Raw genomic sequence first — 25880 nt, forward strand, 5'->3', positions numbered from 1 at the left:
ATCAGCTGCCATTATGTATCTCTCTCTTTCCCATTCATTGAAAAAGAAAAAAAAAAAAAAAAAAAAAAAAAAAAGCCCGAGCCATTGCTTTAGCTTTTGTCCATCGATCACATTATCTCCAGTTGTCTTTGCTTTGCCTCCTTCAAGCAGATGATCTAAGGATTGGATTTTCTGGATTTTCTTTGTCAAAAGGAGGAAAGAAAGAGAGAAGAATGAAAGAGAGAAGAGAGAGAGAAGAAGGAGAAGGAAAGAAGCAAAAAAAGAAAACAAAACATGAAAAATTTTATCCATATAATGCTTACAAAGTAAAGAAACAGATATAATCTACTTTGAATAAACCTAATATATCAGAACTGTGAATTACATATTAAAGATCACTTGGAATAACCTTTACTAAATCCTATGTGCATCTAACATAGCATTCAATTCAATTCGTACTTTTCCTACGTTTTTCACTTTCTGTAACCATAACAGAAATTAACACAGCCTAAAAATATATCAATTGTCTGGCCTTGAAAGACATAAGATATGATGCATTCCATACTTCCTTTAAGACACTGATATTCCTAAATACCAGATGTGTCATCTCTATGATACTGTAAAGCTGGAGAATGTATTGCATAGAATTTTTCTGAGCAGCAAAAACTGAGATAATTAATAGTTTCTGAAATCACTTCATAGGCTTCTTTTAAGAAAAAAAGGATAGATTTTCATTTGGATATGGCATGGCACTGAATGGTGGATAATACTCCACAGAAACATGACCAATGTAGATATCAATCACCTATTTCAGTTATGTGGCGGTGTGCATTCATGAGAAAGTCCAAATTAGAACCACGTAACATGGAGAGAGAGTTGTGGACTTGCAGATTCAGTTACACGTTAATAAAGCAGCTGTGATACCAATATTCCTCCTTCTTCAGAATATTCAGAAAAGAAGAAACAAACTTCATGTGACTTGTTAGCAGAGTGTTTGTTTCTAGATTCATTTTTTAAAACAATCAGTTATAGATATAACTGATTATGAGTATTTATATAATTATGTACATAAATATTGAGCAAGAGAAAATACAGTCAATAAAAAGGGAAAACATGCTCAACAACGAAAAGCAGATAAAGACAGTAATCTGAAATAAAGGAGAGCTAGTGTAAATATATTAGGCTTCAATGGTCTTTACTTATTAAAGAATGCCTATTGCATTTAGAAAGATAAGTTGAAAAGAGAATGAATTGCATTCTGATGTTATTAAACATGTGCTTCAACAGAAGAATTCCAGGGCAATCATTTGACAGGAAGAGGGTCAAGGGTGATCGAGAGGAAGGATTTCAGGATGCCAGAATGGAAGGCGCCTCAGAGGACGAACCGTGAGCCTTGCCCTGTCATTTCGCGGGCACACCGAGGACCAGAGTGCTCGCCGGAACTGCCACGGGAACCAGGGCGTGAGGCTCCAGCTCCGTGCTCGCCATAGACCATTACCCTGTCCTGCCTCTATTTTGAGACTTTAAATGGAACTCCCACAGTATAATCATTAGAGCAATAATTGTATGGCTAAGAGATTCTCTGTAACTAGAAGTATCTTCTGTATTAACACTACTAACCTGTACTATCAATATTATTTTTTCTATTTACTATTACTTTTTTCTATTATGTAGTCCTACTCTTTCCTTGAGCTCTATTCAATAAATGTATTTCTGAGTTTTGAATGAATTTTGAATACATCTATATTTGTATACACCAATGACCAATTAAAATTTTTGAACAAATTATAATACAGTTCAGTTCCTCAATGGGACTCCAGTGTGGAGTTTCTGCAAAAAGATGCAAATCAGAAACTTTATTAGAAAATATTCATGAATTAAGTGAAATATGTTTAAAAGAAAATCTGAATCCTGTTTAAATTCTCTTCTAATCAGAAGATTCACGTGTCCCATATGAAAGAGGAAACGTGTAACTATAGTTTGGGCATTTTGGATGAATCACTTCTACCTGGATATGACCTCTCGTTATGGAGTATTTTTTGGCACTACCCTCTTAAATGTTTAACCTAAAAGAAACAAAGGCTTCGACAATTCAAACAAGGTACAAATGGTGCATAAAAAGGAACCACAAGGGGAAAAGGAGGATAGAGGCCCTTTACGACCTTTATAACTTTAAGGAACAAATGTTGTCTGTAGAATCTCTAGCTTATTGGACCCACAGCTCTGGATTATATGCTGCAGTAATATTTCTTAAGTGGTATCAGTTACACCCATCCCTCTGAGCACTGGGTGATTAAATGCTGTGTACTTCAGCTAGTTGTTTAAAGGAATGCAATTATACTCAGTGTCTTCTCAGAGCTAAATTTCCTGAATGCAAATATTTCACAGAAAAATAAACAGATCTCAGATATTAGTGGGAACCATTTAAAGTTTCTTGTCAACTCCCTAAGGTTACAATGTCTTTGCCATATACGAATTATCTTATTATAAAGTATCCAAGGTAACAGTGATAATAATAATCCCTTTTAATTGATGACATTGCCTCATTACAGACATCCTCTATTCTTTGGAAAGTATTTAAGTGGGAAGGAAAGTCCACTGAGAAAAAGAACAGAATAAAACACTTAGCAGTACATCACTGGATTACTTACAAGGCAGCCTTCCGTGGTTGTGTATCTTTACTTCCACTGCTCTTGGGATCACCTGAGTTGCCTGTCCCTCGGGAGGTGCTGGGCAGGGGAGTATTAGAGGAAAAGGAACTGGGAGCACTAGTGGCATTACGCGTCCGGAACGAATCATCTGAAAGTAATACGTGTACAGTCAGCCAGATGGAATCTACTCAGAGAGATGTGCACCTTAGAGAAGGTTAATGATAACTGACTTTGTTTCCCTTCTTTTAAAGTCAACTTTATTAAGGTATAATTTATACACAATAAATTGCACAAATTTAAGGTTTTGACATTTGCATACACCCATGAAGCCATCACCACAGTCAAGAGTGAACACATCCATCACTGGATGTTTGCTCCGCCTCCTTGTCATCCCTCCCTCCACCCCCCTCCCCCAATCCAGGCAACCACGGACCTGCCTCCTGTCACTACAGATTAGTTTGCATTTTATAGAATATTGTATAAATGGAATCAGACAGTATGTATGCTTTTTTTGTCTGGCTTCTTACATGCAGCATAATTGTGCTGCGATTCATTCACATCAATACTTCATCCTTTTTATTGCTGACTGCTATTCCCATTGCACAGACATGCCAAAATTTGTCTATCCATTCTCCTATTGACAGACATTATGATTTTTTTTCAAAAAATTTGTAATCTATTACAAATAAAGCTGCTATGGACAATTGTGTGCAAGTCTGTGTATGGACATATGTTTTAATTTCTCTTCAGTAAAAGTCTTGGAATGGAACTGCTGAATCACATAGTAAGTGTATATTTAACTTCATAAGAAACTGCCAAACTGCTGTCCAAAGTGATTATACCATTTTGCATTTCCAACAGCAACATATGAGAGTCCTGGAAAGTTACTCCACATCCTCACACACACTTGATATTGTGAGTCTTTTTAGTCATTCTAGTGGGTGTGAAGTGGTATCTCCTTGTGTGTGTGGGGGGGGGGGAGGGGGGGAGGTTTCTCATTGCTTTAATTTGCATTTCTTAATGGTTACTGATCTTAAGTATCTTTTTACTTACTTATTTGTATATCTTCTTTCATGAAGTGCATGTTCAAATTTTTTCCCATTTCAAAATCAGTTGCCTGATTTGTTTTAAAGATCTCTGTATATTCTTAAAACTAAAAATAGAACTACCATATGATTCTGCAATCCCACTCCTGGGCATATATCTAGAGAAAACCATAATTCGAAAAGATACAGGCACCCTAATGTTCATTGCAGCACTATTTACAATAGCCAGGACATGGAAGCAACCTAAATGTCCATCAACAGAGGAATGGATAAAGAAGATGTGGTGGAATATAGAACATTACTCAGCCATAAAAAAAGAATAAAATAATGCCATTCGCAGCAACATGGATGGACCTAGAGATTATCGTAATAAGTGAAGTAAGCCAGACAGAGAAAGATAAATATCATATGATATTGCTTATATGTGGAATCTAAAAAAAAGAAAAAAAAAAGATACAAATGAACTTATTTCCAAAGTAGAAAGAGACTCGCAGACACAGAAAACTAACTTATGGTTACCAAAGGGGAAAGGCGGGAAAAGGGGGGGAGGGATAAATTAGGAGGTTGGGATTAACATATACGCCCTGCTATATAAATAATAAAATAGATAACCAACAAGGAACTACTGTATAGCATAGGGAACTATACTCAGTATTTTGTAATAACCTATAAGGAAAGAGGACCTGAGGAAGAATATATGTATAACTGAATCGCTGTGCTGTGCACCTGAAACTAACACAATATTGTAAATTAACTATACTTCAACTTAAAAAAAAAAAAAAGATCTTTGTATATTCTGGATACAAGTCCTTTGTCAGGTATATGTAACATGAATATTTTCTCCCAATCTGTGTCCTGCCTTTCATTTTTTTAATGCTCTATTTCAAAGTGCTAAAACTTTAAATTTTTATGAAGTCCAATATGTTAATTTTTTTCTTTATGGTTTGGAAAAACTTTTGTCAATTCCAAAATCACAAAGACTCCCTTCTATATTTTCTTCAGAAATGTCAGAGTTTTAGCTTTTATGCTCAAGTTTAGAATACATTTTGAGTTAATTTTGTGTACAGTTGTGAGATAAGAATTGAGGTTCAGTTCTTTGGGTTTTTTACGGATATCCAACTGTTCTAGTATCATTTAAAAAAATACAATCACATCACCTTTGTTGAAACTCAGCTGACTATGTATGTCAGGGCAGGGCACACAGTCTTGAGTACTGAAGCTTTAGTAGTAAATGATGAAATCAGGTAATTGACATTCTCTAACTTAATTTTTTTCCAAAATACTCAGTTCTATGAATTTGAATACACAGTAAATTTCAAAAAGACTGTCAAAATTTTTATCAGGATTGCACTGAATCTCTGGCTCAATTTAAAATGAATTGACATCATAACAATATTAAGTTTTCTAATCCATAAACATGGTACAGCTTTCCATTTATTTATGTCTTCTTTAATTTCTTTCAGCAACATTTTGGAAGTTCTGAGTGTGCATTTAGCACACATTTTGTTAAATTTATCCCTGAGCATTTAAAATCTTTGAAGTTATTTTAAATGTTATCTTTAAATAGACAATTTTTTGAAGTATTAGATTTACAGAAAAATTGAGAAGAGAGTATAAAGAATTCCCACCTACCCCTTTCACCTAGTTCCCCTATTATTAACACCTTACATTTACATAGTATACTTGGTACAATTAGTGAGCCAGTGGTGACACATCATTATTAACAAAAATCCACAGTGTGTTTGGATTCTGTCAGTCTCACCCAATGTCTGTTTCTGTCTCAGGATCCCATCCAGGGCACCACAGTACACTTACTTGTGAGGTCTCCTTAGGCTCTCCTTGGCTGGGACAGTTTCTTAGCCTTTCCTTGCTTTTGATGACCTTAACAGTTTTTAGGGGTACTGGTCAAGTATTTTGTAGGATGTGCCTCTACTGGAATTTGTCTGATGCTTTTCTCACAATTAGACTAGGGTTCCGGGTTTGAGGGAGGATGAGACAAGGTAAAGTAGCATCTTCTTCACATCATGTCAAGGAGGAAGACTGTGACAAATTTTGTCTCGTTATATGTGCTTTATTTATACTTCATGCCAGATCACTAGAAATGGGATTTTTTGAGGCATAGACTATTTTTTAAAACTAGGATTCTTGATGAACTTGACCAAACTGCTTCCAAAGGGTTCCACTAATTTTCATACCCACCAAAAATGGATACATTGCCATGTGTTTCCCTGAATCCTTACTAGAATTCCCTTTATATTTCCCCCAGTCTGTGGTGCCCACATAGCTTTGGAATGCTGCAATTGATGACGGATGGATTCACCTTAAGTAAAAAGCATCAATTAGATCTTCCGCTCTACACTTGACCTTACCTTTATTTTATTTAACACTACGCCCCCTCCACCCTCTCCGTGCTCCAGCCAAACAGCCTGCTGTTGCTGCCTGAAGACACAACAGTCAGCTTTTGCTTCTGACACGTCCTCTGCATGGGACAGTATTCCATACCCACCTCTGCCTGTCAAAATCCTTGCGTACTTTAAGGTTCACCTCAAATGATAATCATCCTGAAGCCCGTCTTAAGCCTCAAAAGTAAATAAAATCTCTTCTCTCTGTGAACACTTAATACATTTGTTAAGAGACATTTTGCTCCCATTTTCTCTTTGTAGATCAGATATGTAATTGTATAGTGACTTTTTCCTCAGTCTGTAATTCATTAAGTAATAAATAATAAGTAATAAGCACATTTTTCTAATCAAGAAACCTAGGAGATATTTCATTCATTCAACCTATTCCCTCTCCCCAAAATAATACCGAAATTTTAAGATAGAATACTTTTCAAATATTTTAATAAATAATTTACCCTTATGAGAGACATGCTTTTATTTAAGGCTTTGGATGTTAAGTTTTAGAATCTGCATATCACACACAAGCCTGCCTTGTTTTATTACTCTTCACTTTACTGCAGATAGAACAGAAAATGCGTTTTTTATAAATTGAAGGTTTGTGGCAACGCTGCGCCCAGCAAGTCTAACAGCACCATTTTTCCAACAGCATTTGCTCGCTTCTTGTCTTTGTGTCAGATTTTGATAATTCTTACAATATTTCCAGCTGTTTCATTATTATTATATTTATGGTGGTCTGTGATCAGTGGTCTTTGATGTTACTATTGCAATTGTCTTGGGGCACCATGAACCACACTCACATAAGACGGCAAACTTGGGCTCCCCTGGTGGTGCAGTGGTTAAGAATCCGCCTGCCAGTGCAGGGTACACAGGTTCGAGCCCTGGTCCAGGAAGATCTCACATGCCGTGGAGCAACTAAGCCCGTGCACCACAGCTACTGAGCCTGTGCTCTAGAGCCTGTGAGTCACAACTACTGAAGCCCGCATGTCACAACTACTGAAGCCCATGTGCCACAACTACTGAAGCCCATGTGACTAGAGCCCATGCTCCACAAGAGAGGCCACAGCAATAAGCCTGCGCACTGCAACGAAGAGTAGCCCCCGCTCACTGCAACTAAAGAAAGCCCACACAGCAAGGAAGACCCAACGCAGCCATAAATAAATAAATAAATAAATAAAAATAAAGTTCCCTTTAAAAAAGAAAAAGAACATTTGTCAAAAAAAAAAAAAAAAGATGGCAAACTTAATCGATCTATGTTGTGTCTGTTCTGATTGCTCCTCTTACTGGCCATTCCCCCATCTCTCTCCTCCTCAGGCCTCCCTGTTCCCTGAGACACAACAATATTGTGCCCAATAAAGGCCATACTTACTTGTTATGTGTTGTCTATGGCTGCTTTTACTCTGTCACCAAAGTTGAGTAATTGTGACAGAAACCAATTGGCCAACAGAGCCCAAAATATTTATCATGTGGCCCTTTACCCCTGGCATAAACTTTCAAATACATAATATTGTAACTGTTTAGCAGCATATGATCCACAGTGAAGCCCTGTTGTTTTTAACTTCCTTAAAAATTATTGCAAAAACTTTTAGTCTATGCCTCATTAGGTCCTCAGACCATGGTAAAACCTATCTTATTTTGTCCTTTTCCTCTTTTGCAAATATTGAACTCTGACTCTTGACACAGTGAAAATAAAATAGTATTGTTAAGCATCTTCTTAACTGCTAGGGAAAAGTTTAATTTCTTTGCTATTTGATAAAGATATAAATTTAGGGAAACTGTATCTAGAAATAAAGAAATGGGTCATTTAAGGAAAATCATATTTTATTAAATTTAACAATTTTTTGAAGAGCTCAGATTTCTACTTACCAGTTAGTGAAATCACAGAAGTCTTTGTTAACCCTGAGACAGAAGGTGTATATGCTGCTGTAGAACTTTTACTAGAAAAGAACATGATTTAGTTAAAATACAAGAATATGCTTCTTTCAATCCCAGTCATCTAGCACTAGGTCTTTCCTAATCTTTTTTTAATGCTTTCCTCTACTTCTTATGAAACATGCTTGCTATTTTTATTTCTCATTTATTTTTTACATTCCATGCCTCACAATAATTACTTTGTCTTTAACTTAAAATCATTTCCTTAAACTTCTGCTACATCAAAATAACAGGTTTTCTATTGATGCTCAGCCAAAACAGGTAATATGGATAAAATTTTCCTGGAAATATCTTTAGTTCTAATCTCTTTTGTCCATCTGGAGATCACCTTATTGGCTAGGAACTTTAGAAGGATCTACCAATAATGTCCAAAAACATAGCTGAAAATCTAGAATAAGCTTTTTATTTAATCTTTTATAAAAAGATAAAAATAATAAAAGAAAAACATTTTTCCCGTAACATGTTATTTTTTTTGATAAAAAGTTTTGAAGACATTTATGTTCCCTTAAAATTACTTTGTTTGCCACTTGATATACAGCTGTTATATACTATATGTGTACAATATATATAAAATTCATGGTCATTTAATTTATGCTGATTCTCCCCTAATCTTAACTGTTTATAATTTTGTGTTCTGGGCCAAAAGGGAGACTACACATTCATCTACCATCAGGAGAACTCTGTTGTCACCACTTTACCACAGAAACAGGCCAGTGGCTTCTTTACGGACAGAAACAACACTAGCAGCAAACGGGTGTCCACATCCATTTAGTAAATGGGGCACGTTCATACCCATTTAGAAGTTGTGTGGCATAGGTGATATAGCATAAACAGTACACGAACTCCATGATGTTGTTATAAAGCATCAGGGCAGTAGTCTTCCTAGAATTCCAGGATACCTATTTCTTATGCAAATTCGTAGACTACTTTTTTTTTTTAACATGAAATCTTTATAGAAGATAACTTAGAAATTACTGACCTATAAAAACCTAAAAATTAATCCTGATTTTATTTAATAATGTAAACATTTCACATAAAGATGTATGACTATAAAATGAAAATTAAGTCAGAACAAGACCCATATATACACTGTCTACAAGAGACCCACTTCAGACCTAGGGACACATACAGACTGAAAGTGAGGGGATGGGAAAAGATAGTCCATGCAAACGGAAATCAACAGAAAGCTGGGGTAGCAATATTCATATCAGACAAAATCGACTTTAAAATAAAGAATGTTACAAGAGACAAGGAAGGACACTACATAATGATCAAGGGATCAATCCAAGAAGAAGATATAACAATTGTAAATATTTATGCACCCAACATAGGAGCACCTCAATACATAAGGCAAACGCTAACAGCCATAAAAGAGGAAAAATCAACAGTAACACAATAATCGTGGGGGACGTTAACACCCCATTTATACCAATGGACAGATCATCCAGACAGAAAATCAGTAAGGAAACACAATCCTTAAATGACACATTAGACCAGATAAACTTAATTGATAATTATAGGACATTCCATCCTAAAGCAGCAGAATACACTTTCTTCTCAAGTGCACATGGAACATTCTCCAGGATAGATCACATCTTGGGTCACAAATCAAGCCTCAGTAAATTTAAGAAAACTGAAATCATATCAAGCATCTTTTCAGACCACAACGCTATGATATTAGAAATAAATTACAGGAAAGAAACTGTAAAAAACACAAACACATAGAAGCTAAACAATATGTTATTAAACAACCAATGGATAACTGAAGAAATCAAAGAGGAAATCAAAAAATACCTAGAAACAAATGACAACGAACACATGACGACCAAAAACCTATGGGATACAACAAAAAGCAGTTCTAAGAGGGAAGTTTATAGCAATACAATCTTACCTCAAGAAACAAAAAAAATCTCAAACAACCTAACCTTACACGTAAAGCAACTAGAGAAAGAAGAACAAACAAAACCCAAAGTTAGTAGAAGAAAAATCATAAAGATCAGAGCAGAAGTAAACGAAATAGAAATGAAGAAGACAACAGCAAAGATCAATGAAACTAAAAGCTGGTTCTTTGAGAAGATAAACAAAATTGATAAACCATTAGCCAGACTCATCAAGAAAAAAAAGGGAGAGGACTCAAATCAATAAAACTAGAAATGAAAAAGGAGAAGTTACAACTGACACCACAGAAAAACAAAGGATCATAAGAGACTACTACAAGCAACTCTATGCCAATAAAATGGACAACCTGGAAGAAATGGACAAGTTCTTAGAAAGGTATAACTTTCCAAGACTGAACCAGTAAGAAACAGAAAATATGAACAGACCAATCACAAGTAATGAAATTGAAACTGTGATTAAAAATCTTCCAACAAACAAAAGTCCTGGAGCAGATGGCTTCACAGGTGAATTCTATCAAGCATTTAGAGAAGAGCTAACGCCCATCCTTCTCAAACTCTTCCAAAAAATTGCAGAGGAAGGAACACTCCCAAGCTCATTCTACGAGGCCACCATCACCCTGACACCAAAACCAGACAAAGATATCACGAAAAAAGAAAATTAGAGGCCAATATCACTGAGGAACACAGACACAAAAATCCTCAACAAAATACTAGCAAACAGAATCCAACAACACATTAAAAGGATCATACGCCATGATCAAGTGCGACTTATCCCAGAGATACTAGGATTCTTCAATATATGCAAATCAATCAATGTGATATACTATATTAACAAATTGAAGAATAAAAACCATATGATCATCTCAATAGATGCAGAAAAAGCTTTTGACAAAATTCAACACCCATTTATGATAAAAACTCTCCAGAAAGTGGGCATAGAGGGAACCTACCTCAACATAATAAAGGCCATATAAGACAAATCCACAGCAAACATCATTCTCAATGGTGAAAAACTGAAAGTATTTCCTTTAAGTTCAGGAACAAGACAAGGATGTCCACTCTTGCCACTATTATTCAACATAGTTTTGGAAGTCCTAGCCACGGCAATCAGAGAAGAAAAAGGAATAAAAGGAATCCAAATTGGAAAAGAAGTAAAACTGTCACTGTTTGCAGATGACATGATACTATACATAGAAGCCATCAGAAAACTAGTAGAGTTTACCAATGAATTTGGTAAAGTTGCAGGATACAAAATTAATACAAAGAAATCTCTTGCATTCCTATACACTAACAACGAAAAATCAGAAAGAGATATTAAGGAAACAATCCTATTTACCATTGCAACAAAAGGATAAAATACCTAGGAATAAACCTACCTAAGGAGACAAAAGACTTGTACTCAGAAAACTACAGGATACTGATGAAAGAAGTCAAAGACGACACAAACAGATGGAGAAACATACCATGTTCTTGGATTGGAAGAATCAATACTGTGAAAATGACTATACTACCCAAAGCAATCTACAGAGTCAATGTACTCCCTATCAAATTACCAATGGCACTGTTCACAGAATTAGAACAAAAAATTTTACAATTTGTATGGAAACACAAAAGATCCTGAATAGCCAAAGCAATCTTGAGAACGAAAAACAGAGCTGGAAGAATCAGGCTCCCTGACTTCAGACTATACTACAAAGCTACATTCATCAAGATAGTATGGTACTGGCACAAAAACAGAAAAATAAATCAATGGAACAGGATACAAAGCCCAGAGATACACCCACACACCTATGGTCACCTAATCCATGACAAAGGAGGCAAGAATATACAATAGAGAAAAGACAGTCTCTTCAGTAAGTGGTGCTGGGAAAACTGGACAGCTACATGTAAAAGAATAAAATTAGAACACTCCCTAACACCACACACAAAAATAAACTCAAAATGGATTAAAGACCTAAATGTAAGGCCAGACACTATAAAACTCTTAGAGGAAAACGTAGGCAGAACACTCTGACATAAATCCCAGAAAGATCTTTTTTGACCCACCTCCTAGAGTATGAAAATAAAAACAAAAATAAACAAGTGGGACCTAATTAAACTTAAAAGTTTTTGCACAGCAAAGGAAACCATAAACAAAACGAAAAGACAACGCTCAGAATGGGATAAAATATTTTCAAACAAAGCAACTGACAAGGGATTAATCTCCAAAATATACAAACAGCTCATGCAGCTCAATATCAAAAAAAAAAACAACCCAATGAAAAAATGGGCAGAAGACCTAAATAGACATTTCTTCAAAGAAGACATACAGATGTCCAAGAAACACATGAAAAGGTGCTCAACGCCACTAACTGTTAGAGAGATGCAAGTCAAAACTACAATGAGGTATCACCTCACACCAGTCAGAATGGCCATCATCAAAAAATCTACAAACAAAAATGCTGGAGAGGATGTGGAGAAAACGGAACCCTCCTACACTGTTGATGGGAATGTAAATTGGTACAGCCACTATGGAGAACAGTATGGAGGTTCCTCAAAAAACTAAAAATAGAATTACCATATGACCCAGCAATCCCACTACTGGGCATATACCCAGAGAAAACCATAATTCAAAAAGACACATGCACACCAATGTTCATTGCAGCACTATTTACAACAGTCAGGACATGGAAGCAACCTAAATGTCCATCAGCAGAGGAATAGATAAAGAAGATGTGGTTCATATATACAAGGGAATATTATCCAGCCATAAAAAGGAACGAAATAGTGCCATTTGCAGAGGTGTGGATAGACCTACAGACTGTCATACAGAGTGAAGTAAGTCAGAAATAGAAAAAGGAACATTGTACAATATCACTTATATGTGGAATCTAGAAAAATGGTACAGATGAACTTATTTGCAAAGCAGAAATAGAGACACAGATGTAGAGAACAAACTTATGGATACCAAGGGGGAAGAGAGGTCGGAATGAATTGGGAGATTGGGATTGACATAAACACACTACTATGTATAAAACAGATAACTAACGAGAACCTACTGTATAGCACAGGGAACTCTACTCAATGCTCTGTGGTGACTTAAATGGGAAGGAAATCTAAAAAAGAGGGGATATATGTATACATATAACTGATTCACTTTGCCGTACAGCAGAAACTAACACAACATTGTAAAGCAACTATACTCCAATAAAAATTAATAAAAAAATAAAATAAAAATTAAGTCAAAATGTGAGTAGCTGACAGATCATACCCAGCACACTTGTCTAAGTTGCCATATTTTGCATGAAAAGCTTGATTATTAAAAGACTGGCTTCGAATCAATTTGGATTTCTTGATTTCTTTGCCTAGAGTAACAAGCAAAAGGAAAATGCAATTGTTTAGTTCATCAGTTCATCCTTAGCTGCCCCAACCCCATTTCCTCTCCAACTCCCACAGTTTTCAGTAAAACACTGACAGGTGTAGCTTCCTTTCCTTAGCTTGACCTGACTGGTGTATCTCTTACCCCTACTGCCCATTAAGAACCATCAAAACAACTAACAGTAAAAGGCAAAAGGTGCCTTCAAATAATATATCTCAGCTCATGGAGTGACTTCCCTGTAATTATTGTTTAGGAAAGGAAAAAAGGAGACACAAAAACAAGTTTCTTACTTGTGGATTGGGTGCCAGAAGTGGGTCCAGGGACAGAAATGGGGATGTTCTTCGGCAGAGTTGTTGGTGTCTTGGTGTCTCTACCTAAAACAAACTCTGATTTAAGTGCTATAATTTCCTCTGAGTTCTTATTAATCCCCATACACATACAAGGCAATGCAGAGAATATGAATCACTATCCCTAGTGAAGCAACACTCTTTTCCAAATCTTACTTTTTATATATTTAAATATTTCAATCTTAGTTATTCAGTGATCAATTTCACAATCTTATTGCTGTTACCAAACTTCAAACTTTCCTTAGAAGGATCTGAACCTCCACATTGATCCTCACCATTTATTCATGTACTCCTAAATCTATATCACAGTTAGCAGCCAATTTTTGAAAACAACTTTGATAAATGAAAGAAAGTGAAGTGATTTTTCATATTAAATTAAAAACTAAGCACGGTCTCTCAGCATGCTAGGATGCAACATCAGTTGGGTACCTTGGTGATAAAGACATGCGAAAACTACTTACGTTTCTTTTCAAAGGTTTTATCACTCATGGGCCTTCCATCATTTTGTTGCTTTTCTTTTTCTAATTGTTCCTATTAATAAAACAGTATCTTAGCATTAAAAGTAAGCATTAGATTTAGAAAATTGTTCTAATCAGAAATTACTCTAAGCTTTAGAGGTACAGATACAGTTCACAAAAATACGTAACAGAAGTAATTTGTTTTTCCAAATTAGTGTCTAAAGAAGTCACAGTTCTTTCAGATTTGTGTTTTTTTTTAACATCTACAGAATTGTGCCCTTGGAGGCTTGTCAAACTAAAACAATGAGTCTAGTATCATTGTTGTGATGAGCCGTTAATTTCTACAACATATTTACTAATTCTCATCAGCAAAATGTGTTACTACTGGCCCTTTCCATTTCTGACTGATACATGGCAAAATAATGTTCTTCTTTTAAAAGAATGAGAGAAAAAGAAATGATCTTTTAGATATTATTTAAATGTTCTATTGAAGTATAATACACATAGAGAAAGTGCACAAATATAAGTGTACAGCTCAATAAATTTTCCCGAAGTGAACACACCCATATAATCAGCTCCCAGACCAAGAAACAAAATGTTACCCAAACTCAAAGAGTTCTTTATCCCAACAGTATAGCCAAGAAAAATCAATAAACATATCAAGTTCTGAACAAACATGGCATAACTGACATGTACAGAACACTACAATCAACACTGGAGAACATACATTCTTTTCAAGTGCACATGTAAAATAAAAAGGCAGAGAAAAGAGACAAGATAAAAAATTTTCCACATAGAACTGGACTGCATAAAAAACTATTAAATAAAAATTCTAAAACTGAAAATAAAACATGCAAAACTGAAAAAATATCACTAAGTGAGCTTAACAGTAGTGTTACCTGCTTCATCTTTTCCTCTACTATCTTGATCATATTAATCACAGTTGTCTTGAAGTCCTTGTCTGCTAACTCTAATATCAGGATCATCTGTGGATCTTTTGCTATTCTCTGATTTTTGTCTTGGGTTTAGGTCATTAAGTCCTAAAATTTTTTAGAGTCTGCTTATTCTCTACATCTTCTACCACTGGCAATCCTGATCTCTAATCTTTGGCTTAGACTGCTGAAATAATGCAATTTGATTTTCAGAGGATTTCCATTTAAGTTTTTAATCTCACAGCATAATTCTCTGCAGAAAAATAGACAATATAAAAAACCAGAATTTTAGAACTGACAAATAGAGTAATGGAAATTTTAAAATCAGTGGAGAGGCTCAGCAGCCAAATGCAGAGGGCAGGAAAAGAACTGGTGACACTGAAGATGGATCAACAGAAATTATTCACTCTGAGTAGCAGAGTTTAAGGGAAAAAAAAGAAAGAGAGAAAGAACAAAGCCTCATGGACCTGCGGGATAATATCAAAAGATTTAACATATGTGCAATTGGAGACCCAGAGGTATAAGAGTGAGGAACTGGGACAGAACATATATTGAAATAAATAATGGCTCAAATCTTCCCAAATTTGGGAAATGATACACATTTACAGATTCAGGAAGCTCAGCAAATCCAAGACAGAACAAATTTGAAGCCAATCATGCCTAAAAACATCACAAGCAAACTGCTAAAGACAAAAAAGAAAAGAAAAAATCTTGGAAGTAGCCAGAGACAACATTATGTAGAGAAGAGTAATAATTCAAATGAGAACAGATATTTTATCAGATGCTATGGAGACCACAACACAGACAGAAACACTTCTTAAAGTACAGTATAAAAAAGGCTGTAAACCCAGAATTCTGTATCCAATAAAAATATCCTTTAGAGAGAAAGGCACAAATAAGACATTTTAGATAAAGGAAAATGAAGATAATTTGTTACAAAATACTTGCACTCCGAGAACTTCCAAAGAAAGTTCTTCAGGCTGAAGGGAAAAAATAAGAGGGAAATTTGGGTCCGAAGCAATGAATGAAGAGCACTGGAAATGGTAAACATCTGAGTAAACACACAGGTTTACTCTCTTAAGTTCTTCAAGATACATATGACAACTTAAAGCAAAAATTATCACACTGACTGGTGGGGTTTTCAGTGCAGATGTAATTCACATGACAAGTGTAACATAAAGAACAGTATGGAGCAGGTAAAGGGTTCTGTATCACTGTTAAATAAAGTGGTACAATATTAACAATAAGAAGACTATAAAAGGTTAGGTATGTCTGCTGTAATCTCTAGGGAAAACACCAAAAAGCAATTCAAAAGAAAAGGGGGAGGGACCGAAGAGACAGAGAGAAACACCAATCACTAAGATAAAAATATAACAGGGGGTATCACCATAGATTCTATATACATTAGAAGGATAATATAAGAATATTATAAACAACATATGCCAACAAATTGGACAGCTTAGATGACATGGACAAATTGGGGGGAGGGGGGGAGCAACTTATCAAATTGACAAAAAAGAAAGAAAATCTGAATAGTTTTATAGCTATTAAAGTAATTGAATGAATTATCAAAATCCTTCCAAAATGAAAACTTTGAGTTTCACTAGTGAATTCTATCAAACACTCAAGGGAAAAAAAAAAACCAAATTTTATACAAAATTTGTCAGAAAATAGAGGAAGTGGTAATACTATCCATCTCATTTTATGAGGCCAGAATAACTCTAATACCAAATTTAAAAGACCCAAGAAATGACCCCAAAAATTATAAACAGTTTCCACTATGAATTTATGAATACAAAGGCAAAATTCCTTTAAATAAATTAGCCAAGCATCCAACAGCAGAGAAAAGGACAATATATCATCACCAAATAGAGTTTAACCCCAAAATATAAAATCGGTTTACCATTTGAAAAATCAATGTAACTCAGTGTTTTAACACAATGAAAGTAGAAAAACAAATATCATTTCAGGAAATGCAGAAAAAGCATCTGACAAAATTCAACAATCGTTCATAAAAACTCTCAGCAGACTAGGAATAGAAGCGATAAATGGCATCTATATTAAACCTACTGATAACACCATACCTAATGATGAAAGATTGAACTGCTTCCCCCTAAGATCAGTAAAAAGACAAAGATGCCTACTTGCATCACTTTTATTAGTCAGAGGTCTCTTATTATACTGGAGGCCCTGGACCTTTTAATACGACAAAAAGAAAGAAATAAAAGGCACAAACACTGAACAGGAAGAAGTAATCCTACTGTACTAAAAGATGACATAATGGCTCAGGTAGACTGTCCTATTAAATCTAAAAACCAACTTCTACAACAAATAAGCAAACTTAGCACATTTGCAAAATACAAGGTTAATATACAAAAATCAATAGTATTCTTAAGCTCCAGCAACAAAAAACTGGAAAGTAAAACTTTAAATTACACTTCCATTTACAATGCCAAGACACATAATATACTAGAAATAAATCTAACAAAAGACTGCCTTGAACTCTACACTTAACTCTACCAAAACTAAGTAAAGAAGACTAAATAAATGAAGTGATAGACAATGTTCATGGATTGGAAGACTTATATTGTTAAGATGGCAATTCTCCAAATTGACCTACAGATCAATGCTAATTAACACAATCCTAACTAAAATTCCAGCAGGCTTTTTATAGAAATTGATAAACTGATTCTAAACTTTGTTTCAAGATGAAAAGGGCCTCTACTGGCCAAAGCAATTTTTTAAAAAAATTGGAAAAGTTACCCTACCTGATTTTAAGAATTACTATAAAGTTATAGCAATCAAGATAGTTTGGAATTGCCAAAAAGATAAACCTATAAATTACTGCAACAGAATGGGAGTCAAGAAACAGACATATGTATATATGGACAACTGATTTTTTTAAAAAAGGTGCTAAGGCAATTCAATGGGGAAAGTAAAGTTTTCAATAAATGGCATTAGAATAATTGCTCATTCAGATGGAAAAAAATAAACATATATAAAAATTAACTTGAAATGAATCATAGACCTAAAAGTAAAACCTAAAACTAAAATTCCTAGAAGAAAACATAGGAAAAAGTCTTTATAATTTGGGGCTAGACAAAAGATTCTTAGAACAGAAAAGCATGAGCTATGCTAAAAGAAAAAAAGGATAAGTTGGACTTCATCAAAATTAAAAACTTCTTCTCTTCCAAAGACACCATTAAGCACAGACTCCAAGAAAATATTCATAAAATGTATCTCTGACCAAGGAGTTGTATTCAGAGTTCATAAAGAACTCTCACAACTCAGTAAGAAGATAAACAAAAACCACTTTAAAATCTGAAAAGAGACTTCATCGACTAAGATATAAGGATGGCCAACACACAAAGGAAAAGATGCTCAGCCTCCTTAGGCGTCAGGGATAAGCAACTTGAGATAACATTACATACCCACCCTCTAGAGCATTAGAGAGGATACGGGGTAACTGAAGCTCTCCACCACAGCCAATGGGAATGTAAAACAGCACAGGCACTTTGTAAAACAGTCTTTGTTTTTAAGTTAAGTGTAGTTTACCATATGATCCAGCCATTCCATTCCTCAGTTATTTCCCCAAGAGAAATGAAAACTTATGTCGACTCAAAGACTTCTTCACTAATGTTCCCAAGCTAGAAGTAACCCAAATGTCCGTTAAGATGTGGATAAACACGTTGTGGTATATCCGCAGTATGGACTACTACTACTCAGAGATAAAAAGGAATGACCTCTTTATACGCACAAAAACATGGATGAATCTCAAAGTAATCATGCTGATGGAAAGAAGCATGATCCAAAAAGGTACTAACATATGATCCAATTTATATAAATTCTAAAAAATGCAAACTAATTTACAGTGACAGAAACTAGATTAGTGGTTGCTAGGGACTAGAGTAGAAGATGTGAATCACAAAGGGGGCATAAGGAAATTTTTGAAGGAATGGCAACATTTGGTATTTTATATTCTGGTTTCATGGATACGTCTACATGTCAAAATTCACCAAATTGTACACTTTAAGTATTTGCAGTTAATCATAAGTCAATTATACTTCAATAAGGTAGTTTTTTTCTAAAAGGCTCTCAAATGTAGTTTTCCTTACAATTCATAAAAGAACATATTTCAAAAGGTCAGGATTCTTCTTTAGTCATTTAGGGAAAATAAAAGTAGTATGAAACTAAAAGAAATTATTGATTAGATTTAATAACAAAGCACAGTTAATACTGGTCAGAAAAGAGTATGTGTGTGTGTGTGTGTGTGAAAACATACCATTTCCAAAAGAAGTAGCTCTTCTCTTTCTTTCTCTTGATCCAACAAATCTTTTTCATAAAATTTTTTCTGAAACTAAGTTTAAAGTTTAAAATGAAATTGTGAAACATTAATGATGAGTCTCTGCCAATTTTTAAATATTCCTTTCAACATAAGGTAAAGAGAGTGTACTCACAGCGTCCATGGACATTTCCATTCTGTCCAACTCTAACACAGTCTGCAAAGAAAATGTCTGAAATTATTCAACAGTAATTAAATTAAATCAACTAATGATTTCTCAGAAAGACTCCTTTTCCAGAGGGAGGATCAAAGAAGAGACTTCTCCACTATGTGAAAGGCTTTCATATAACATGTGATTGATTTAAAAAATTTTTTTTCTCCATTGTAAGAATTAAGTAGAATTTCAATTACATTTTGAAGTTAATGAATAAAAAATCAAACAGCAAAAAAAAAAAAAAAAAAAAAAAAGAAAGTCTCTAAAGTTCTTCCCAACTGTACGTTGTGTTTTTAATCATCCTCTATATATTAACACCAGGATCCACTTAAACTTTTAAGTTTTTCAACTTAAGAAAAGCAAGTGTAGGGCTTCCCTGGTGGCGCAGTGGTTAAGAATCCACCTGCCAATGCAGGGGCCACAGGTTCGAGCCCTGGGCTGGGAAGATCCCACATGCCGCGGAGCAACGAAGCCCGTGCCCCACAACCACTGAGCCCGCGTGCTACAACTACAGAAGCCCGTGCACCTAGAGCCCGTGCTCCGCAACAGGAGAAGCCACCGCAATGAGAAGCCTGCGCACCGCAACAAAGAATAGCCCCCACTCACCACAACTAGAGAAAGCCCGTGCACAGCAACGAAGACCCAACACAGCCAAAAATAAATTAATTAATTAATTAAAAAAAAAAAAAAGCAAGTGTAGAGGATTATTTTAAATACTAAACACATGCAATTTAGTTTCTAATAACTTCCTGTGCCACTCTTTTCTGAATCTTCAGAAATACAATATAATTTTTGAATTTTTTAAAAAATCTTTTAGCTAAATACATACAAAGCTAGGTATCATTGGGCTTAATATCCTTAGTTCCTTGCCACAGAAACTTTTGATTATTATGACATTTTAACCAATAGAAAAAACTTTACTCTGAAAGCATTCTCTTAATTTAGTATTTGTCTTTCAGAATACATTGGTCTGCAATAAATTATTTCAATCAAACAATGGCCCATCTAATCCAGGGTTCTGTCTCTGATAGAGGACAGTACTTTTTTTACAGGAGTAACTCTGATGGCCAGGATAAAGTACATTTATTCATATGCCCAAAGCTATCCATTGCAAACATAATATTTATTTGAAATTTTATTTTTATGCTGAAATTTATGAAAATGTTATAATTTATGGCATGAAATAGCCCTTTTAAATGAAATTACTTTTCATCTTAAAAAACTGACTAAACTATTTCATTTTTAACCCAAAGCTTTGAATAGCTTCCTGAGAGTTTCCCATACCAATACATCAGTTTGATAAACATTATACTATAGAATTTTCATGGGACAGACTGACTTCCTCATGTGACATGTTCTTAAAATAAGGGCTGTACTCCAGAATAATCCATTGAAAGTTAATAATCTATCAATTTAATTATATCATTTCTGCCCCTATTTATGGGGTCAGCTTGAGTTACCTCTTCAGTTAATAAATTCTCTCAAAAAAGTAAGTAACTGTCTCATGTTTACTATTTTGAAAGTTAACTCCATTGCCTACACTTCTGTAATTAAACGGTAAAGACAGAAATATCTGGTAGAAACAAATGTTATGTGTATCTATGTTTTCAGATTTAGGTGCATGTCTAGACTCTGGGTATTTCTGATTATTTCAGTTAATGAAAGAAGAATTTACATTTCAGTAAAATAAAATTATACTAATTAATACTAAGTTATCAAATCACTTTATTAAAAAGTTCCTTATGCAACATCTGGCAATGATCTCTAGAGGAAAAAAAAAAAAAAAATCAAAGGACTCTTTTTTTTTTTTTCTCACCATCGACACCAAGTTACTTAAGACATTAATAAATTAACTTCTCTCACTACAAATAAATGCCCAAAAACTATGTGTCCTGAACTTCACATTCAGATTCATAAAAGTAATGATTTTTTTCTTGAATTTTATTTTATTTATTTTTTTATACAGCAGGTTCTTATGAGTCATGCATTTTATACACATCAGTGTATATACATGTCAATCCGAATCTCCCAATTCATCACCATAAAAGTAATGATTTTAATTTGACATAACCTTATAAAAATATTAGTTATATACTCAACCAAAAGGTTTTAAAGATTATAAAGTATTTTAAGGTTTGACTTCACTAACCCAAATGTTTACTTGTGTTAGTGTTCCAATATTGCCAAACAATCCATATAAGATCACACGCTAAAACAAAACAAACAAAAACCAATAAGACACAATGTTACATAATTGAAAAGTGGTAGGGATCTATATTCAGCCCTGGCTCTGCCACTTACCAAGAAGATCTTAAGCAAACATTTGAACATTTCTAGGTCTAGAGCTTCTGCAAAGTCCAACAGATCACTGAAGGCCCTTCCAGCCCTTTCAGGGCTAAGTTTCTATCAAATGTGACTTTCCCAATTATACCAACACAGTTTTCCCAATTCTAATCACTTATAAAGAGTCTGGTGAATGAAGTACTCATTCATTATTAGCTGAACAGTATTTACTGAGTACCTAAAATGTAAGCTCTCTCATAGAGCTTATATCACCAGTAATAAAAGATTAACGTCTCAGTGCCCTCTAGAAGGAACTTTCATATCCAGTTGGAGCACACATCAACCAAATCAGTTACTAATTCTTACTACTCTAGCAGTGATAGAAATATTTTTAACATATTGCTAATCCCATCAAGCTAAGATAGTGAGGCTCTGATGAACACTGCAAGAAAGGCAAAGGTCGTGGCAAGAGGGACGCTTACTCTTTTCACAGTGGCCAGAACATCTTTATCTTTTTCTTGACAGAGGAGTTTTCTCACACACATTTCTAACTGTTGAAGTAGATGTTTATCCGCAGGGATCTTCAGGGTAGATTTCACTTTGGGCAACAAGTAGCAAAGCTTCATTCTGCAATAAATTGAAAGTATTAACTTGGGAGTGAATTTAATAAAGAAGAATGACAGTCACATGGAATTGAAAGAAAACTCAAGCTTTGGCTAGCCTGACAGTTAATTTCTTATGCAACAAACGTCTACGGAGGGCCTATGATGAGTCAAGCGTTCATTATTCTGGGTGCTGAGATACTGCAGTGGATAAAACCAACAAAATTCTCTGCTGTCACAGAGCTTACGTTCTAGTACACGGGTAGGGAGAGAGGATAAACAAATATGTAAAATGTCTGTCAAATAGTGGTAAATGCTGCAGAGAAAAATAAAGCAGGGAAAGACGACGAAGGAGTACAAGGAGGGGGATTACAAGTTCAAAACAGGTGGTCAGAGAGGCTTTTAGTCAAGATTTCACTGAAAAGATGACATTTAAGCAAAGACTTAAAGTAAATTAGGGACTAAGCCTTGTGACTATCTAGAGAAAACCATTACAGTAAGAGCAAGTGCCCCGTCAGGGGAGCTTGCCTTAGAAGTTGCCCCAAACTAACAAATTGGCCAAAAATGGCAAACTGGCTATAGTATGGCTAGAACAGAGCAAAAACGAAATTAGCTGGAGGCCTCAGAGTGGAAATAGGAGGCCAGTTCATCCAGGGCCTTGCAGGTCACGGTTTGGAGACTGGTTTTTATTTTGAGAGCAATGAGAGGCCATGGAGGGTTTTGCACAGCAGAGTGAAATGATGTGACTTGACGTTTGGAAAGTATCATCTGGCTACTGTATTGAGATTAGACTGTAGGTGGTCAAGGACAAAAGGGACACGGGGTGGCAGGGGGCTCTTTCAGTAATTCAGGCAAGAGATGATGGGGTGGCTTGAACCAGAGTGGCAGCAGTGAGGTGGTGGGAAGTGGTTTGATTCTGAATATATTTTACAAGCAGCAGGATGTGCGGAGGGCTTGGAAGCGGAGTGACACAAAGGAAGTCACGGCTTTGACCTGAGCAACTGGCAAGACGAAATGGTTATTTACTGAGACGGAGAAGACTGCAGAAGGAGCAAGTGCAGACGAGGAAGATGGGGATTAACTGGACAGATGAAGTCTGACGAGCCTGTTAGGTAGTCGATGGAAATCCTAGTGGGCAGTTGGCTCAATGAGTCTTCTGTCCAGGGTGAATGTCCATGCTGGAGATTTGCAGTCAGGAATCTTCAGCACACAGATGATACATAAGCCATGAGACTGGAGAATCACCCAGGCAAGTGCAGTTTGAGAAGAAGAGATAAAAGGAGAGCATCTACAGCACCACCACAGTCTAAATGGGGCTGATAAAGAAGCAACAAGCAAACGGAAGAATTCCAGAGAGGTGAAAGGAAATCCAGGAGAGTATTAAAAAAAAACCAACCAACCAACCAAACAAACAAACAAAAAAACTTCCTAGGAAAAGATGGTGCAGGAAATGTTCTGCTTTGCTAAGCTAAAATTCTACCGCTTTGCCAGGGCTGGTTGTCTAACTTGGGGCTGCCGTCTTCATTCATTCATTCATTCATTCATTCATCTAAGAGCTCTCCAGATACTATTTGTTTATTTCTGTGCCAAACCTTGAGACAACTAAGTCCCATTCCTGGAGTTCCCAGGATACCTTCTCAGCTGAGCCTTCAGTTGAGGATTCTTATACAACAAAATCTGCTTTTTATTCAACCAAAAAGGCAAAAGAAGCTCCTCCTCTAGAATTTTCATCTCTGTACATAGCAATAATAGTCCCAAACTTATTCAGCACTCACCACGGATACTGCTAAGCACGGTAGTGCTTTCTCTAATTAAGGGGTCCCAATTACCCCAAAGAGAATTGTTTTCATTTCTGGCAGCTGAAGAGAAGGCTCCTTTGAATACCAATAGTCTTTTTCTAGCCTTGGTATTGTCTAGACTCAGTGAATTTAAATTTTAAACATTCACTTAAGGAAAAACAATCAACAGTCCACGCACACTTCATTCTTTATAACCCAAGGCAGATCTAGAAAACATACATTCAACAGAAGCTACAGAAGCCTTAGCAGTGATTTATCTCTGTGAGAATCCTGGGCCCAGGAGATTATAAAGATTTAGAGATTAGGGATCATACTTTTCAGGTAAACGAAATTCTTTATGTACACTACCTCAGGTATTTATTCCTCAGAACACCCCATGAATTAGGTACCAAGGAAATTGATGCACAGAGAGGTTTTGTAAGTTGCCCAGACACATAGCTGGTGTAGAGCTGGAAATCAGCTCAGGGAGTATGGCTCCAGAAACTCTCCTCCTCCCCTGCATGATCCTGCCACTCTCGCCTGTAATGGCTTTCATTCTACCTGCACATTTCTAAAAGTGTTGAGCAAAGGCTTTCGTATCCAAAAGCCAGTTAGTATATGGTGTTGCTGGACCCATTTGTTAGGCTGGCAGCTGCCCAAGCAGGAGAGTGAGAACCAAGACAAACTGCTATACGATCATCTCTTACTCAGAAAAACCACCAAAATTCATAGAGCAATATTCATCTTCATCTGGTTTTTGAATTAACAGGTTGCTTTCCCTTAGAGTCAATGCTATGCTATTAGTCACACTGACTCGAGTAGAGATGATTTCACTTCCTTTCAAATAATTTTTGGGAACTGCTTGATAAGTGACAATTCAACACATTGGAAGCTATTTTTCTAGAATCACAACTTCAATTTGCAAAATGTTAACAGTGTGGTTGGATCCCTTAGTTATTTACCAAGAGGTAAATTCTAAAGAATTATCAACGGGATCTTTCAATTTACTTAAAATCACTTTAAATTTGCTTTAAATCTCAAGTCAAGGAAACCTCAGCTCTAGTTTATACAGCACAGGTAAGATGCACAAAATACTAAAGCCAATGCAGTGGTACTTTCTGTATTTTCTCACCCTAAAAGTACAAAACAAAACCAATGTCTAGATGTGTTCCCCTTAAATAACGCTCACAACATTCTTAGGCTGAACTTTTCAACATCTTTTGACAATTTTTCTTGGTATATTTTCTCTCAACAGCCATGCTATCAGTCTATGCTTATTGCCTGGCCGAGTCTTCCTGTTAAAAAGTATTAAATGTTTGCATGTTGTCTACAATGCACATCAGTTATTTATAAAAGATACAAATATGTCACACAGCATGAAACTAGCATGAAGCATGGCTGGCATGTGAAAGCTCAGCAGGGAGCTCTGGAGTTCTGTTCAGGAAGTCTCGGCCAACTGACTCTGTGTCTCCTACAGATGTGAGTTCCTCAAATTCAGAACAGAGGCATAGAGCACAAATACGAAATCTAATGGCTGAGGGTTTAAAATTCTCTTCAACTCATTATGCAATACACAAATAACTCAAACAGTATGCATGTGTGCTTAATGCCACTGAATTGTACAAAATAGTTAAAATGGTAAATTTTATGTTATGTATGTTTTACCACAATTTTTAAAACAAATTAATAGGCTTATTTGGGGAGGAAAAAAAGGCAAAATA

At 35.5% G+C, this 25880-nt stretch overlaps 1 protein-coding gene across 3 annotated transcripts in view; it reads right to left on the reverse strand.

Moving 5' to 3' along the window:
* PPP4R4 (protein phosphatase 4 regulatory subunit 4) overlaps positions 1-25880 on the reverse strand; it is a 114889-nt gene continuing 89009 nt past the window's right edge. For all 3 annotated transcript variants that reach the window (XM_068552804.1, XM_068552736.1, XM_068552645.1), the window contains 9 exons: positions 22262-22406; positions 19458-19499; positions 19283-19357; positions 14072-14141; positions 13554-13637; positions 13156-13249; positions 7942-8012; positions 2631-2778; positions 1-180 (listed from right to left, as the gene is read on the reverse strand). In XM_068552804.1, the coding sequence (XP_068408905.1) occupies positions 156-180; positions 2631-2778; positions 7942-8012; positions 13156-13249; positions 13554-13637; positions 14072-14141; positions 19283-19357; positions 19458-19499; positions 22262-22406 (754 nt within the window). In that variant the 3' untranslated portion in view covers positions 1-155. The remainder of the gene's footprint in view (positions 181-2630; positions 2779-7941; positions 8013-13155; positions 13250-13553; positions 13638-14071; positions 14142-19282; positions 19358-19457; positions 19500-22261; positions 22407-25880) is intronic.

Source organism: Eschrichtius robustus, chromosome 1, assembly GCF_028021215.1.
Source record: "Eschrichtius robustus isolate mEscRob2 chromosome 1, mEscRob2.pri, whole genome shotgun sequence".
Lineage (NCBI taxonomy): Eukaryota > Metazoa > Chordata > Mammalia > Artiodactyla > Eschrichtiidae > Eschrichtius > Eschrichtius robustus.